This window comes from Panicum virgatum, chromosome 1K (assembly GCF_016808335.1).
Source record: "Panicum virgatum strain AP13 chromosome 1K, P.virgatum_v5, whole genome shotgun sequence".
In the NCBI taxonomy this organism is placed as follows: domain Eukaryota; kingdom Viridiplantae; phylum Streptophyta; class Magnoliopsida; order Poales; family Poaceae; genus Panicum; species Panicum virgatum.
The window spans coordinates 16,955,117-16,969,422 of record NC_053136.1 but is presented as its reverse complement, the minus strand read 5'-3'; the positions used below and the strand labels follow the sequence as shown (position 1 = coordinate 16,969,422).

The 14,306-nt window shown below is 40.7% G+C and overlaps 1 protein-coding gene and 1 long non-coding RNA gene across 2 annotated transcripts; both read left to right on the top strand.

The window, feature by feature from the left end:
* Positions 1-374: 374 nt before the first annotated feature.
* On the top strand, positions 375-5,072 carry LOC120697760 (probable inactive nicotinamidase At3g16190). Its single transcript, XM_039981084.1, has 5 exons — positions 375-804; positions 907-1,026; positions 2,641-2,872; positions 3,283-3,399; positions 4,351-5,072. The coding sequence occupies exons 1-5, from the start codon at positions 610-612 to the stop codon at positions 4,413-4,415; spliced, it is 729 nt and encodes a 242-aa protein (XP_039837018.1). The 5' UTR covers positions 375-609; the 3' UTR covers positions 4,416-5,072.
* Positions 5,073-6,060: 988 nt separating this feature from the next.
* Positions 6,061-12,955, top strand: LOC120697741. The gene is made up of 2 exons (XR_005684592.1): positions 6,061-6,310; positions 12,684-12,955. It is a non-coding gene; the product is annotated as an uncharacterized LOC120697741 (long non-coding RNA).
* Positions 12,956-14,306: the final 1,351 nt, after the last annotated feature.

Sequence of the window (14,306 nt, the reverse complement as noted above, 5' to 3'; positions counted from 1 at the left end):
ACCTGCGTGGTAAAAAAATAGTTGTGAAAAGGAAATTTCAAGCTTGAACCACAAGTCCAACAAGAAGAAAAGGGTCAATTTGAATGACAATAGGAAAAGGACAGCTACTGGGCTAGATTTTCGGAGCACTAATCTGCCTTTTTTCAAGTTTAGTGCTAGAAAAATACATAGAGCTTGGTATGCTCTCAAATCGAATTTCATTGGTTCTAAACGAAAAGGGAATCCAACACACCCATCTTTTCCATAACAAAAGGTCCTGCTCTTCTCCAATCCCTTCCATTTCAGCACAACCAATATGGCTATGTTGGTACAAGTACCAACTCTTCCAACCAAACCCCAACAAATTCATTCACTCCACCATCAATTCCATCATTTCTTTCCGCTCAAACACCTCCAATTTAGGCCCCATTCGCGTACACCATAGACCGTCCTCCCACCAAAACCCCAAATCCATTTTCTCCTGATCAAACAGGCAAACAGGGGCGCGCCTTCCAGACGCCGCGGCATTAAAAAAGAAAAAAAAATTCTCACCGCGCCATCGGCATCCCCTGTCGCATCGAATCCGTTTCGTTTCTTGTTTTCTTTTGCCTTCTTTTTCCCTGGCGATTTATGCCATCACATCTGGCGCTGCTGTCGTACCTGCTGGTGCTGCTCCTCTCGCTCGACAAGTTCCTCCTCCACTACCTCAAGAAGCGCCTCTTCTCCGGCCCAAGGATCCCGACCGGCACCCCCAAATCGCGGCGGCCCATGGCGGCGGCCGCAGCCAAGTGGAGCGAGACGGCCATGCTCGTCATCGACATGCAGGTCCTTTTGAGGGGGGGACTTCGTTTTCAAGGAAAAGTTTGCGATTCTTGATTTTGAGTTGTTTCTCACGGCTTCGTGGTTTGTGGCTTCGTTTTCGTTCAGAAGGACTACGTGGACCCGGGGATGCGCAGCCCCATGCTGGTGGCCGGCGGCGAGGCCGTCGTCCCCGCCGTCGCCGAGGCCGTGGCCGTCGCGAGGGAGCGCGGCATCTTCCTCGTCTGGGTCAGTTTCGCCATTACTAATTCCGCGTGCCCTGGTGTGATTTCTGCTCAATTTCTTGGTGTAGTACGAGAGCGAACATCCAATTTACTGGTTCAATGCACTTAGCCGTACTGATTTTTCGGTCCAATTAAAGAGGAATCTTTTGTGGCGTTGCGTTGTAAGTTCGTTCCTGGCGCGATGCTAGGTTCCTATTTCGATCGTTCCTTTCGGTTAACTAAGTTATTATTTATTTATTTATTTGTGCTTTTGCCGTGCAAGGAACAGGAATTAGCACGTTCAGAGACACAATAATATAGCTTGCTCCTAGAGATTATCTTCTTTCAATGCAATGTGTGCCCCTAACAGGCTGATATTTCTGATTTCATTGATATATGCACGTGGGCACTCTGGACATTTTTTTTTTTTGAAAAGCTACTCTGAACAATTCTAGGATCACTGACCAAGGTCTTGTTCCTATCTGAACCTGCTCACATGGTTTGACCATCCTGTCCTGTGTAACTGCAGATGGAAGTCCTCAACTTCCTTAGTCATAGGCTCATAGCAGTGCTGCGTAGTATTTGGGTCTGTAACATAACATCTGCTGCAACTCAACATTGGTTTGTGTGTGTGTGTGTGTGTGGGGGGGGGGGGGGATTTCTCATCGTGTCTCCTCTGATTGACTATCAATTCATAACAGTGCCCTTTTGCTTTCATCTTTCTTCTAGGACTTATTTGGCTAATAATTAATACCACTAGTTACCTTTTAGGTCTTGTTCCCTTTTGTGTGTCCCCCTAGTAGGTTGACACTTCCGTGTGCACACCTAAAAAGTTTATATAGAACTGATGGCTAAGGTCTTCTTCATTCTGAACCTTGTTTAGTTTGACCATTCTTCCTTCCTAAATAGTAAAAATATGCACCTGTCAACTTTTTTTTTACTGATGATAGCGGTCATTGGGATTATTTGGGTCTCAAGCATCTACATTTGTTAGCATTGGATCGTGGACAAGTGTAATGGTTCTAGGGATTTCCCATTGTGTCTGCTCTAGTTAACTCTGAATTTGAAACAGTTCCCTTTTGTGTTCCCTTTCCTACAGGGATAATGAGAATCAGATTTTTTGTGTAAAAGAAAATTATAAAATTGATAGTTTTATTTTAGAACCAAGTTGCATGAACCATGCAGGGCAATATGCTTAAAGTTCTTGATTAGGTGGTAGACCTACATTATTTCATTCAGAGAGAGCACAATTGTGGTTTGCTCATAAATGTCTGGACCGGTATGATGCTATTAAAGTTGTCTAGAAAACAACAAAACAAATAATCTGTCTAGTATATATTTCCAGTTTCTGCCACTTTCCCAGGAACCTGTATATAAATATATGTAGCCGTCATCTTCTACTTTGGTGCTTCTGATATTTATCCATTTACATTAGTAGAATGTGTTGGTGTGCATGAACTCTGCTTAAAATGGTTTCTACATATTTGTTAGAAGATGTTGCATTCTAACATCTGCTCATATCCTACAGTTGTCTCCTTTTTACACAAAGCTATTTTATTCAGAAAGTACTGTGATAGATCTGTCATGCCCTATTACTGTTCTCTGCTAAGACATTGATTTATGGCAAACTGCAATGTAGGTCGTCAGAGAGCATGACCCTTCTGGAAGGGATGTTGAACTTTTCCGCAGGCACCACTATTCTCGGGGGAAGGGTCCAACCGTGAAAGGTTTGAAAGGTGCAGAGCTGGCTGATGGGCTTGTTATCAAGGAGGGGGAGTATAAGTTGGTGAAGACAAGGTTCAGTGCTTTCTTTGCGACACACCTTGATTCTGTCCTCAAAACTGCTGGAATAAAGAACTTGGTTATTGTTGGTAGGTTCTGAACTTCTGATATGACAATTGGTTATCCTTTTGTCACCTTGATAATCTATTTCTGTAATGTTGGACGCTTTTTGTTATCTGATTGCAGTACTCCTTTCTACCTCTGGAATTTTCGCTTTTCACATGTTTGTAGTTTTTCTTTTGAAAGGCCACATGTTTCTAGTTTTCCTTTTGAAAGGCCACATATTTCTAGTTGACATAGACACACAATGGGAATATCCATTTATTCTTATATCTCAGAATGGATATGAAAAATCTTCTCTTTTCCACTATATTGAAACCTTCACCAAAAGAAAAAAAATCAATAAAAAACTTGGATCCTTCCATTTCTGCTTAAGAGAGACCTCAATATCTAAGTACAAGATTATGTTACTTATGCATGTCTATGTGTTCATCTTCAGGAGTTCAAACACCAAATTGCATCCGGCAGACTGTCTTTGATGCTGTAGCACTGGACTACGAGAAAGTAACAGTTCTTATTGATGCAACAGCTGCTGCAAGGCCAGAAATCCATTTGTGTGAGTACTCATGTTCCATAAATCCCCTTCTATATTTGTTTATACATCAAAAACAATATTTCTGCTCTTCTGGCAATTTAATGTGCTTAGGATGGCAATAGTGTTGGATATATTTATTTCACATTAAAATGGAAAAGCTTGCATTCTAGATTTTCCATGTTATGAAATATAATTTTAGAAGTATTATGTTATCAATGTTCTTATTTGATCCTCTGTGGTCGGGTAGGTATTTAAGTTATGATATTGGGAAGTGGATCAATGCACATGGTGCGACTGCAGTAATGAGATTTAGAACATGCACATACTCTGTGTCAAAGTGTGGTTACATCTTGTGTTCTGAGTCCAACTTCAAACTTTTATGCACTAGATAAAGAGTACGTACATTCACTAAATTTTCACTACAGTTGTTTCTCAAATTGCAAGATGGCAGATCATTGGACCTTTATATGTTCATTCATGTATCGTCACAATTTCAAATTCAAGAATGTTGGAATTTACTTCAGCTTTATCCTGGTTTACAAACAAGTGCCGTATAGATAACAGTCATGAGCATATTTTAGAGCATGGCAGCATGTCGAGCTCAATGCAAAAATGCCATTTACGTAATTACTTGCTTATTAAGATGTGTTGAACCTGAATCACACTCTCAACATATATGTGGACCTATTTTGCATGTTAATTGTATAGGGATCTAGATGACACAACACACCATGTGAAGGTTTAATGACCGTAGGTGCATTTTACTCTTTCCTAAACATGAATTTTTCTATTAAACAGGTTAAAACTCTGGCAAAACATTCTTGTCTTAGGAAAAATTACCCTATTCTTGATATTGACTGCAGAGCAACATCTAACAGTTGACAAAGTTTGTACCATTACGATTTTCAATCTATACAATCTGTTCCTTGGGATTCCCTGCGACTGAAATGCATCTATTTTTATGTTACCCAGCAAATATCAGGGACATGAAGAACATCGGAGTGGAGACACCGACCCTGGAAGAATGGCGCCGCTAGGTCTCACTTCATTCTCTCTCGGCAACCAAGGGGCATCCCCTACCCCTTGTGTCCAAAATGCAACACAATTGTTGGTTTTCGACTTCGTTTATGTCTGACTCTGTAGTTCTAGTGTTACTCTGTCAGAGTGTCAGGTAAGAACAATGCCAGGTGCTGCCATGTATGTAGACTTCTAATCCCTATGTAAAGATAGAGCTTATCACACAATGTGGTCGATGGCCACTTAATCTGCGTAAAACAGAGGTGATGGAACAGGGAGTCTGTTAGTCCCATGGGAGGTTTCAGAACGTGACACCCAATCTCTGTTAGTCCCCATGGGAGGTTTCAGAACGCAACGAAATTACAAGAGTACTCAGCACGACAGTCACACTCACCCTCATGCAACCTGCAGCTGGTCTGTCAGCACCCGGGGGTAACAGCGCAGGGCAGCAGAACCCCAAGCTAATCCCAGAGCCTTCTACGGGTAAAGAGAGTTATTACAACCACATCAGGATACTTTTTCGAAAGGAAATAACAGGAAACTATCTGGTTCTCCATCACATCGAGATGGGAAAGCTGGTGTCATCAAAATTCCTCGCTTCTCAAGGGTCCTCCTCGTCATCATTGTTGTGTAAATCTCATATGATGTTAACCATTGCCAAATCACTTTTGTAGATCTGTTGTTGATGTCGATGCTAGATCTTGCTCTATATGTGTTAGGTGCCGTTTGGATCCCTAGGACTAAACTTTAGTTCCATCACATAGGTTTGGACACCAGTTTGAAGTATTACAAAATTAATTGCATAAACAGTGGCTATTTCACAAGACGAATCCAATTAGTCCATGATTTAACTGTATTGTGCTACAGTAAATATGTGCTAATGATGAATTAATTAGCCTTAACAGATTCGTGTCATGAATTAGCCTTCATTTATACAATTAGTTCTATAATTAGTCTATATTTAATACACCTAATTGGTCCAAACATCTTATGTGATGGGACTAAAGTTTTAGTTCCAGTTGCTACCAAGCTATTTAAATGATAAATGATTGAATTTGAATCTAGAGAGAGGTGGCGAGTGAAAATGAGGTGGGTGAGAGAGAGAGAGAGAGAGTGGGTGTCATTGGCAAGCTACATATGGTGATTGCCATCAAGGAGTGGTTTATAATGGTCAGGGATTCACCCTTTGTTGACGGTCCTTACCAAATCTAACAATCAATTCATGTAAAGAACATTGACAAACAAACACCAAACTAGAGATAGGAGTTTAATTATAACCATTTCCACAAGTTTTAGTGAATAACTATTTATAGGAGGCCGCATACTGGGGAACATCGTGCTCAAACAAACGAAAAAGTACACTTTAGAGTATTCGGTAAGAGCATGAGGATAGGAGGGCCCACATCCCCAAGCAAATCAATCCAAGAGGCCAAGAAACACAACTTCGACCAATCAGAGGCTAGCACACGGACTCAGGTGCTCACAAGCATGAGGAAACTGCCTAAACTTATCGCCAACCACCATGTACCCACTTGGGGACCCACCTAGCAGTGTCCCAGTCGAAAAAGAGGCACCCAAGGGTCGGTCGACCCCTAGGCTCACTCGAACCTGTATGGCCTCCCGTCTCACTCAGTTTTTGCGGGAAGATCCCCCGTGTATCCCCCAAAGCGGTTCATAAGGTTTCCATACTTAATTCCTGCCAGAACCGACCTCTAGCAACTATATAAGGAGGAGGGGAGCCCCTCTCAACCCACACTAAGATACAAGTGAAGAAGAAGAGATGTAGAGGGACTTCACCTTGAGCCTACTTATAGGATTAATTAGGATAGGGAGTGGGGAAGGAGAACTATGGAGGAGTGCCGGGTTTGTCAGCAACCTTCTTTGGCTGGTACCTCGTTGGATACGAATCATTTGAGTAAGTATCTGAATTTATCTATAGTGGTAAAGTTTTTGCTAAGTTTGTTCTTTTATTATTATTTGTTTGTGGATTCATCATCCGTTCTTGTAGTGGATACTCTAGTAGAGGATCCTTGATAAACATGGGTAAACCCTGTATGATGCTAGAGTAGTGGTCGATGATATAGACATGGTGTCTAAGACCCTAAATAACCTTTGTTCACTGGGGAAGGAGAACTATGGAGGAGTGCCGGGTTTGTCGGCAACCTTCTTTGGCTGGTACCTCGTTGGATACGAATTGTTTGAGTAAGTATCCGAATTTATCTACAGTGGTAAAGTTTTTGGTAAGTTTGTTCTTTTATTATTATTTGTTTGTGAATTCATCATCTATTCTTGTAGTGGATACTCTAGTAGAGGATCCCTGATAAAGATGGGTAAACCCTGTATGATGCTAGAGTAGTGGTCGATGATGTAGACATGGTGTCTAAGACCCTAAATAGCCTTTGTTCACTGCGAGCCCCCATGATGTTGCAGGGTAGGCGGCTGGTGGGGACAGCTTTGTCCGTCTGTCACGTTTCTGCGTGTCTTGTGAACTCCCTCACATTCTGGGTCCAAGAAGAGCTAATAGCCAAAGGTCATTGGTAGACTAGGGTCAGGCCGGTGCCAAAAGTAAATAATGAATAGTAGCTGAGTTATCTTTCTTTGATCCTTTTCCTTAGACAAATCATAGTACCTAGGACAATGTATCTCTTGTTCTCTGGGGAAAACTAGCTAGAAGACCGTTACACCTCTGTTTCCTGAAAAATTACAATACCCTGAATACTCTACGGGTAAAATGATACAATGGTATATCCGTGAGCTTGCGCATTTATTCATGAACATTAAGAAATACCAACACCCTTGTGTCACCTGGAAGGAGAAGACACGACCGTCCCACATGGACACTAAAATGATTTTTTGTTCTTGTAGCTAGATGAACTCAATGATATTGTTAATGCATGCTTTAGCTTGATGGATGTGAGCTTGCCAATTGGGATAATTAAATGGCGTGTTTCGATAGATGCTTCCATGATGTGGAGGTGGTTTTATAACTCCTAAGTACGTAGTTTGCGATATACAGTGTGTGTGCATCTAGCCCATTTGGTGCTGGTTAGGGATGTAAACGGATCAGATACGGAAGGGTATCACTGATATTGTATTTGTTTTCACATTTTCTATCAAATTCGGATACGAACACGGATAGACTCGGATACAAATATGAATCGAATGCGGATTGCTTTGGTTCATGGTTTTAAATAGCAGGATATCACAAATAGCGGTGTATTTTTTCCAAGGCTAAGAGGCTATAGCGGAAGCTATAGGTGCTATGGCAAATAGCGGTTTACTACTAAACCATGAAAAATACAAGTAATAGATGCACAAAACATAGTAATTAGCGAATTTTATAAATATAAATATATTTCTAGGGTTACGGGAACATTACTTAAGTTGAAAATACAATAAAATCCACACAATCAAATATTCATTTGTCCAAAAGGCTAAAGGAGCACCACTGAGATAAGAAAAAAGGCTATAGCGGCGCTAAAGCTATGCCATTTAGCGCAGCTATAGCCCAGCTTAGCGTCCATAACTGCTATAGCGACACAAATACAAATAGCATAGTGGGAACCTTCTAAAAAGGCTATAGCCCGCTATTTAAAACCATACTTCGGTTACGAATTTGAATAGATATAGCAAACCAGATGCGGATAACATCAAACACGGATATTTCTTCAGATATCAAGTGAAATTTATTCATATCACATCGAACGCCATATGAGTCCAAATCTGAACTAGATTATGTTTAACGAAGCAAATTAACACTTACATAATATTTGTAATATGATATAGATAAGAGAGATTTGATTACATGACATTCGAACTTGCTACACAGCTTAGATTGGAGACACTCAATTAACAACATTATAACTTATTACATTAATGATACTGGACAAGCACTCGTATCGATTCGAGGCCATTCAAACTAAATCGTACTTGATTAACTAAATTAAATATAGATGACATACCATTTTGGTCACTGCACTACACAATATTAACATTCTAAATTATTACATGCGTAGATATAAGGAGCAATCAAATTATTCCTAGAGTTTGAGTTTATATTAAAATGGAACAAGTCTAAATATTGTTAGAGTTCGAGTTTAGTTCTCGAACTATACTAGGAATACATAAGGTTCAACTCCAATAGATACCACTAGATAGATTATAATTTTAGAAAAAATTGCTGCTAATTTTATATTTTTCTTATTTGAAATGAATTAGTTATAGAATTTTAGAGACTAAATAAATTTTTTTATTAATCCAATTAAGTACCAATAGATAGATCATATTTTTAGAAAAAAATTGGTGCTAATGTTATATTTTTCTGATTTGAAATGAAATAGTTATAAATTTTTAGAGATTAAATCAGATTTTTATTGATGTATATCTATATATATTTGGTATAAATACAACTATCCCAATCTAGTATCCAATTCGACTGTCCGGATTATCCGACTGGATATCCGATATCTTATGGATATTACCCTTCTCATATTCGAATCCGATATCTGAATGAAGTATCCGATATCCGAAAAAATGCCTAGATATCGAAAATAATATCCGAATCACTATCCGACCCCCTTCGGTCGGTCGGAAAATATCCGTACCATTTATATCCTTGTGTTGGTGATTGCGTGCGGCACATCCAGCGAGTGAGACCTGTTCAGCAATGTACAAAATAGCCAACTATATATAGCCTCCGCTATTTCCCGCTATAGCTAATTGAGAAGTGGTGTTATCCTAAATGCTAAATGGTAAACAGTATGTCACCTTTTGTTTAGCGTTTAGACCATTTAGATAGTGTTTAAATGGAGTTAAACGTCCTGAACGGTTTGGTACAACAACTAAAAAATATACATATTCATGTATGTAAAATTTAAATATGCTTGAAATTATACACATTTATGCATTCAAAAAATAACTTCTACTAAATATTTTTTTGGGAGAGAATTAAATCTCATTCAACCTCCTATACTTACAATATTAATTAGTTTAATGCCAAAGTTAGCCGTTGTAATCTTATTATTGACCATAAATAGTAAATTATATGACTGTTTAGCTCATTTAATCATGTTTAGCTAGCTAAATTTAGAAGGTTATAAATGGTTTAAACGGTCCAATTGAATTTACTGTTTAGCGCATAAACGACATATCTAACCTTTGTTTACCATTAAAACACCTAAACGACCATTTAGACTAACAGTGTTGAGAAGAGTGCTGCTATTTGCTTCCATGTCCAATTTAGCTGCTATTAGCAGCTGTAGCTCCATTTAGCCCAATATTAGCTATTTTAGAGGATCAAGCGCTGAATGGTTTAGTCTGCTATTTTGTAAGTTGACATTCAAAAATTCGTACCAGGTACTACCGGGAGACCGCTTATGTTGTATAGAAAAATTTGTCCAGATCATTACGATACTTTATGGACCTCATACCCCCTGATCGAATGTGGAGGAATTCGGCGGCACAAATAGGGTTGTCACCACTTGTTGGCATCCTCTACTAACCGTGGGAATAAAGAGTGACATCCAGCAACACTTAATTAACTCAAACACCATGTCTACATTAATAAGCGATACTTTACTAACCCGTGTGGAGTCTCCACTCTCCGAATGGACAGACATCATACTAGAGAAAACATTCGAATACTAGAACAGGTACCATGGCTCTAGAATTATATGTAGAATCATACAAGGTATAAAGTACGGATACAAAACTAGTCATGAAATACATGTCTGACACCATAGAGTATAAGCCATGCAAATATAAATAACTATAAGATATGTCTATTACAAGTATCCAAGAATTACAAAAGAAAGTAAAAAATGAACTTGTGGTGTGTCTCCATTTGAGCCCCTCTCCTCATATTTATAAGTGGGAGCAATGGTTAGCATGGCCGGGAACTCAACTTTTGCACCTTGGAACCGACATTTATGACCAATAGGGAAGCGCCACGTCAAAGGGGAAGGTCGGTTGTGCCGACCATGGTTCGGCTGACTGTTGGCGCCTACCAGCGTCACCACCGGAAAAACAGCGATGACGCCCGCAGACGCCAATTGGGGTGGTAGGTAGTTCATGAACCACGAAAAAATCCGCCAGCGCACAGAATACCGCTGTAGCATTTTACCCAGGAGTATACCGGGGTGTCATTTATATTTCCGCAGGGAAGGCGGTGAATGAAGAGATATAGACTAGTTGATGAACTTTATCTAGATTGGATATTCTCTTGCATAAACAGGGGTAAGATAGATAACATGGTAGGAGATAGTGTGACACACACACAAACTACCCTCTAGATAAATAACTAAAAGAAAGGAAAATATGCTTTAGGCCGGGAGCAAGATAGAAGTTGGAGCTCGAGTCAACTGTGCTAGGCTAGCTATATCTATGCCATCTTATGGTTAGATCGTCAGAGATTAAACTACACAATAGAGAGACCGCTATTAAAGTAACGAGAGAAGTCCGTACACCCTGGCGGCTTTATGCACCTCCTACCCCCATACCGAACGTGGAGGATTACTTGGGCTCGAATAGGGCTGTCACCACCTGCCGGCTACCTCTACAAACCGTGGGTATAGTTGACATCCAGCAACTCTTAGCTAATCTAGACACCATGTCTACACTAGTAAGCGATACTCTAGTGTCTTGCGCGGAGCCCCCACCCTCCGGATGGACAGACATCACACTAGAGCAAACATACGAATACTGGAGCAGTTGATAGAGTTTTAAGGCCGATATGTTAACCATCGCAAGCACAGGGCGATCATGCAATGCAAGTATTGAACAATAACGCAACCAGATCAAGAAGCATATATCCGATAACTCAGAACATACTTCGAGCAGATATTGGTAACCATAGTCTAATTCTATTACAAATAACTGAATATTACAAGAGAGAGCTAGAGATGAACTCATACCAGAACTTTCGAGCAACTCCGGCGACTCGATGACTCCTAGACTTCTCCTAAACTCCACTAAGCCTAAAGACTATGCAAGATGAGCAAGAGAGGTGAGTGTGGAGAGGTGTGTGTGTGTGTGTGTGTGTGCGCGTGCGTGTATTCTAATCTCTACCCCCTGTATTTATAGCAGGGAGCCACGGGTGAGAAGCTGACAATCCTCAGTGAACCGCCATTGGGAGCCTATGAGACATCGCCACATGGCAGGTTTAAGGCGGTGGGACCCACGGGCCAGTCGGCCGACCAGGGTGGTCGGCCGGCCTGCTGGTGGCGCCCACCGTCCCCAACTGCCCGGGGTTGGGCTTGTCTGGGCCTGGCCTTGTCTAAACATCGTGGGTTGCCTTGTCTTAACTGGGTTTGCTTCGGTTCTTGGGCTACACTTGGTCCAGTTGAGCCTGAATCGATGCTCTGATATTTTCTGTGATTTTATGTCGGGCCAAAGTGTGCTTGCAACCTGTATATTAGCTCAAAAACACAACTTGCATTTTCTAGAAGGTGAAGTGTGGTTTAGGAACTTTATTGGATAAAGATGCGTGTAAGAAATGCAAACTCTCATAATTTTCTGATCAAGTTGACGCCTGAAAATGGTCGTTAGTGAGCATCAACAAGATCCCCCAAACAGTCATTTGCTTGTCCCGAGCAAAGTAGGACAAATCAGGTTGTTGATCAGAAAATCACTTTGACTAATTCCTTACCTATCATGTCATAGTCTAAAGCAGAGACGTTCATCTATAAGCTTAAATAAGTTGGCTATCATACATTTGCACAATTACCTTACTCCTTCATGGGGCTTCTTAGCTGTCTCCTTGTCTTGGGATGTTGAGAGTTAGAAGGGTGCATAGAGTATTACTTACTTGTTCATAGATCTGCAATCCATCTGGCGATACTTTTTGAAAGATTTTTTTGAAAACATGGCAAAGTGCCCAGAATGATTCTCTCGAAGCACTCAACTTTTATTATTCTCACCAGGGCAGTATCTGCTTTCGGTCTTTCCTATTGCTAAAAAGCCTTTGTGGAGCTCGAGGTAGGATAAGAACAGGGCATACTTGCATTTCATATATTGTAAAGTCAAAGAGAGGATCCATGGAGAAACAATTCATGCAATCTCGATCAAAAGGTGCAAGTGTATAAGTGGATGGGTGGATGGATGGATGGATGGATGCGACATACTCCTTAAGGCATTGGTTCTCTCTCTTGAAACATCCCTTTCTTCTTCTTTTTTTTGAGACATGGCTACCCCTTTCTCTCTCTTTTCTCTCTTTTTTTCAGTCATGCTTCTTCGGCATGCCATCTTTTCTCTTTTTGGAGCAACCATAATCTGACTTTATTTTATTTCAGGGATGTTCTACGAGAGAGATTACCAAGACATGGAGCATTTATTGATGGAAAATGGATGGATGATGGTGCTCAATTCCCAACGTAGGAATATCGCAAATGGATGGGACGTGTACGTTCTTATGATCGAGAAAGCATGAAAAGTATCTCACTAGGGTCACACAATTTGACAAAACTCAATAGAACATTAAGCAGCATATGTTTAAGATTTTTCATGGACTGTAACAAATGGCTCTGGTATGACTTTGCTTATCACTAGGGAACTTGCCTTTTTAGATTTTCGAAAACAACTTTAGATTTCGGGCATCACTAGAACAAACTTGCACAACTTTATTTACCATATCTATACTCACAACAACTTAGACTTGGATCAAGCATATGCAACCCACGGAACATTCCGGTTCATTGGTAAGGTATTTTAATGACCAACAGACTTAAACTCAAGAGAACTCTTATTGCCAAACTAAACACAACAGACATGGTAGAGCAAAGCAAAACTCATTCTTTCAACTTTCATAAGAAGTTAAAACATTCTTACCGCGCATGATGGAAAGGGAAATAAAGCAGTAAATATTTATTTTTGTTTTGAAAGTTTTTATCAAATTTTATTCAAAAAGCAAATAAAGGATATAGTTGACTTAGGGGAGGGAACCTCCCCCAAGCTAGCTCTTGGTTTAGGATCCGAAAAACAGGACCTTTCTCCATACCTGATCAGGTTGAGGTCGTTTCGTCCGTACCTGGAGAAGTAGTAGCGGTCGATGACATCTTGTTCTTCTTGCGCCATATTTTCTTATTCTTCTTTGGTGGCGTAGACGGTGCAGGAATAGGATCCTCGGGTGTAGGATAGACGATCTCCAGATCTTCTCATACTGTGTTGGCGATGAAATCGGGGGTCTTCTGGTCGTCTTCCACTGGCTCGGTTGGGGGAGTATGAATCTCCCAATCCTCCCAGGCTGGCTTGGAGGGGGAGTGACAATCTTGATCATCCCAACCGGGTTCTGCCCATAACCCCTGTTTCTCACTATCTCCTCATGAATCAGAAATACGTCCCTCTTGTTTTGAAACTTGAACTTCATGGTCTTTCCCATGATGTGGAGGATGATTCTTCCTGTCCCTACATCAATTCTGGTGTTTGTATCCTTGAGGAATGGGCTCCCAAGTATGAGCGGGATCCCAAGATCTCCTTCCATATCGAGGACTACGAAGTCCACTAATATGTAGGTATTCTTGACTTTTACCATAAGATTTTCCACAACTCCTTCGGGATATCTCACAGTGAAATCCGCCAGCTGAACACACATAGTAGTAGGGGAAATTGATGGATAGCCTAATTTTTCAAATGTTACCCTGGGCATGATGTTGACGCTGGCTCCAAGGTCACATAGAGCGTGATCAAATTCACAATCGAAAATTGAGCAATTGATCACTGGGGTTCTAGGATCTTCTCGTACTGTAGCTGCCAGTTCACCCCACGCACCTCTTCTGGGGCGTGTAAGCTTCTCTATGTAGCTGAGGGGTGTCCTACTAAGTGGTTCCTTTCAAATAGCATTTATGACATTGACGCTCTCTAGAGTTGATTCGGGTTGCCCCATAATCTTCCCTAGTTCAGCAGCAGGCGTGGCAGCA

Excerpts from the sequence above, each read along its gene's own strand:
- LOC120697760 (XM_039981084.1), top strand. The coding sequence starts at position 610 with ATGCCATCACATCTGGCGCTGCTGTCGTACCTGCTGGTGCTGCTCCTC. Across the intron at positions 805-906 it reads TGCTCGTCATCGACATGCAG|AAGGACTACGTGGACCCGGG; the intron begins GTCCTTTTGAGG and ends GTTTTCGTTCAG. Across the intron at positions 3,400-4,350 it reads AAGGCCAGAAATCCATTTGT|CAAATATCAGGGACATGAAG; the intron begins GTGAGTACTCAT and ends TATGTTACCCAG.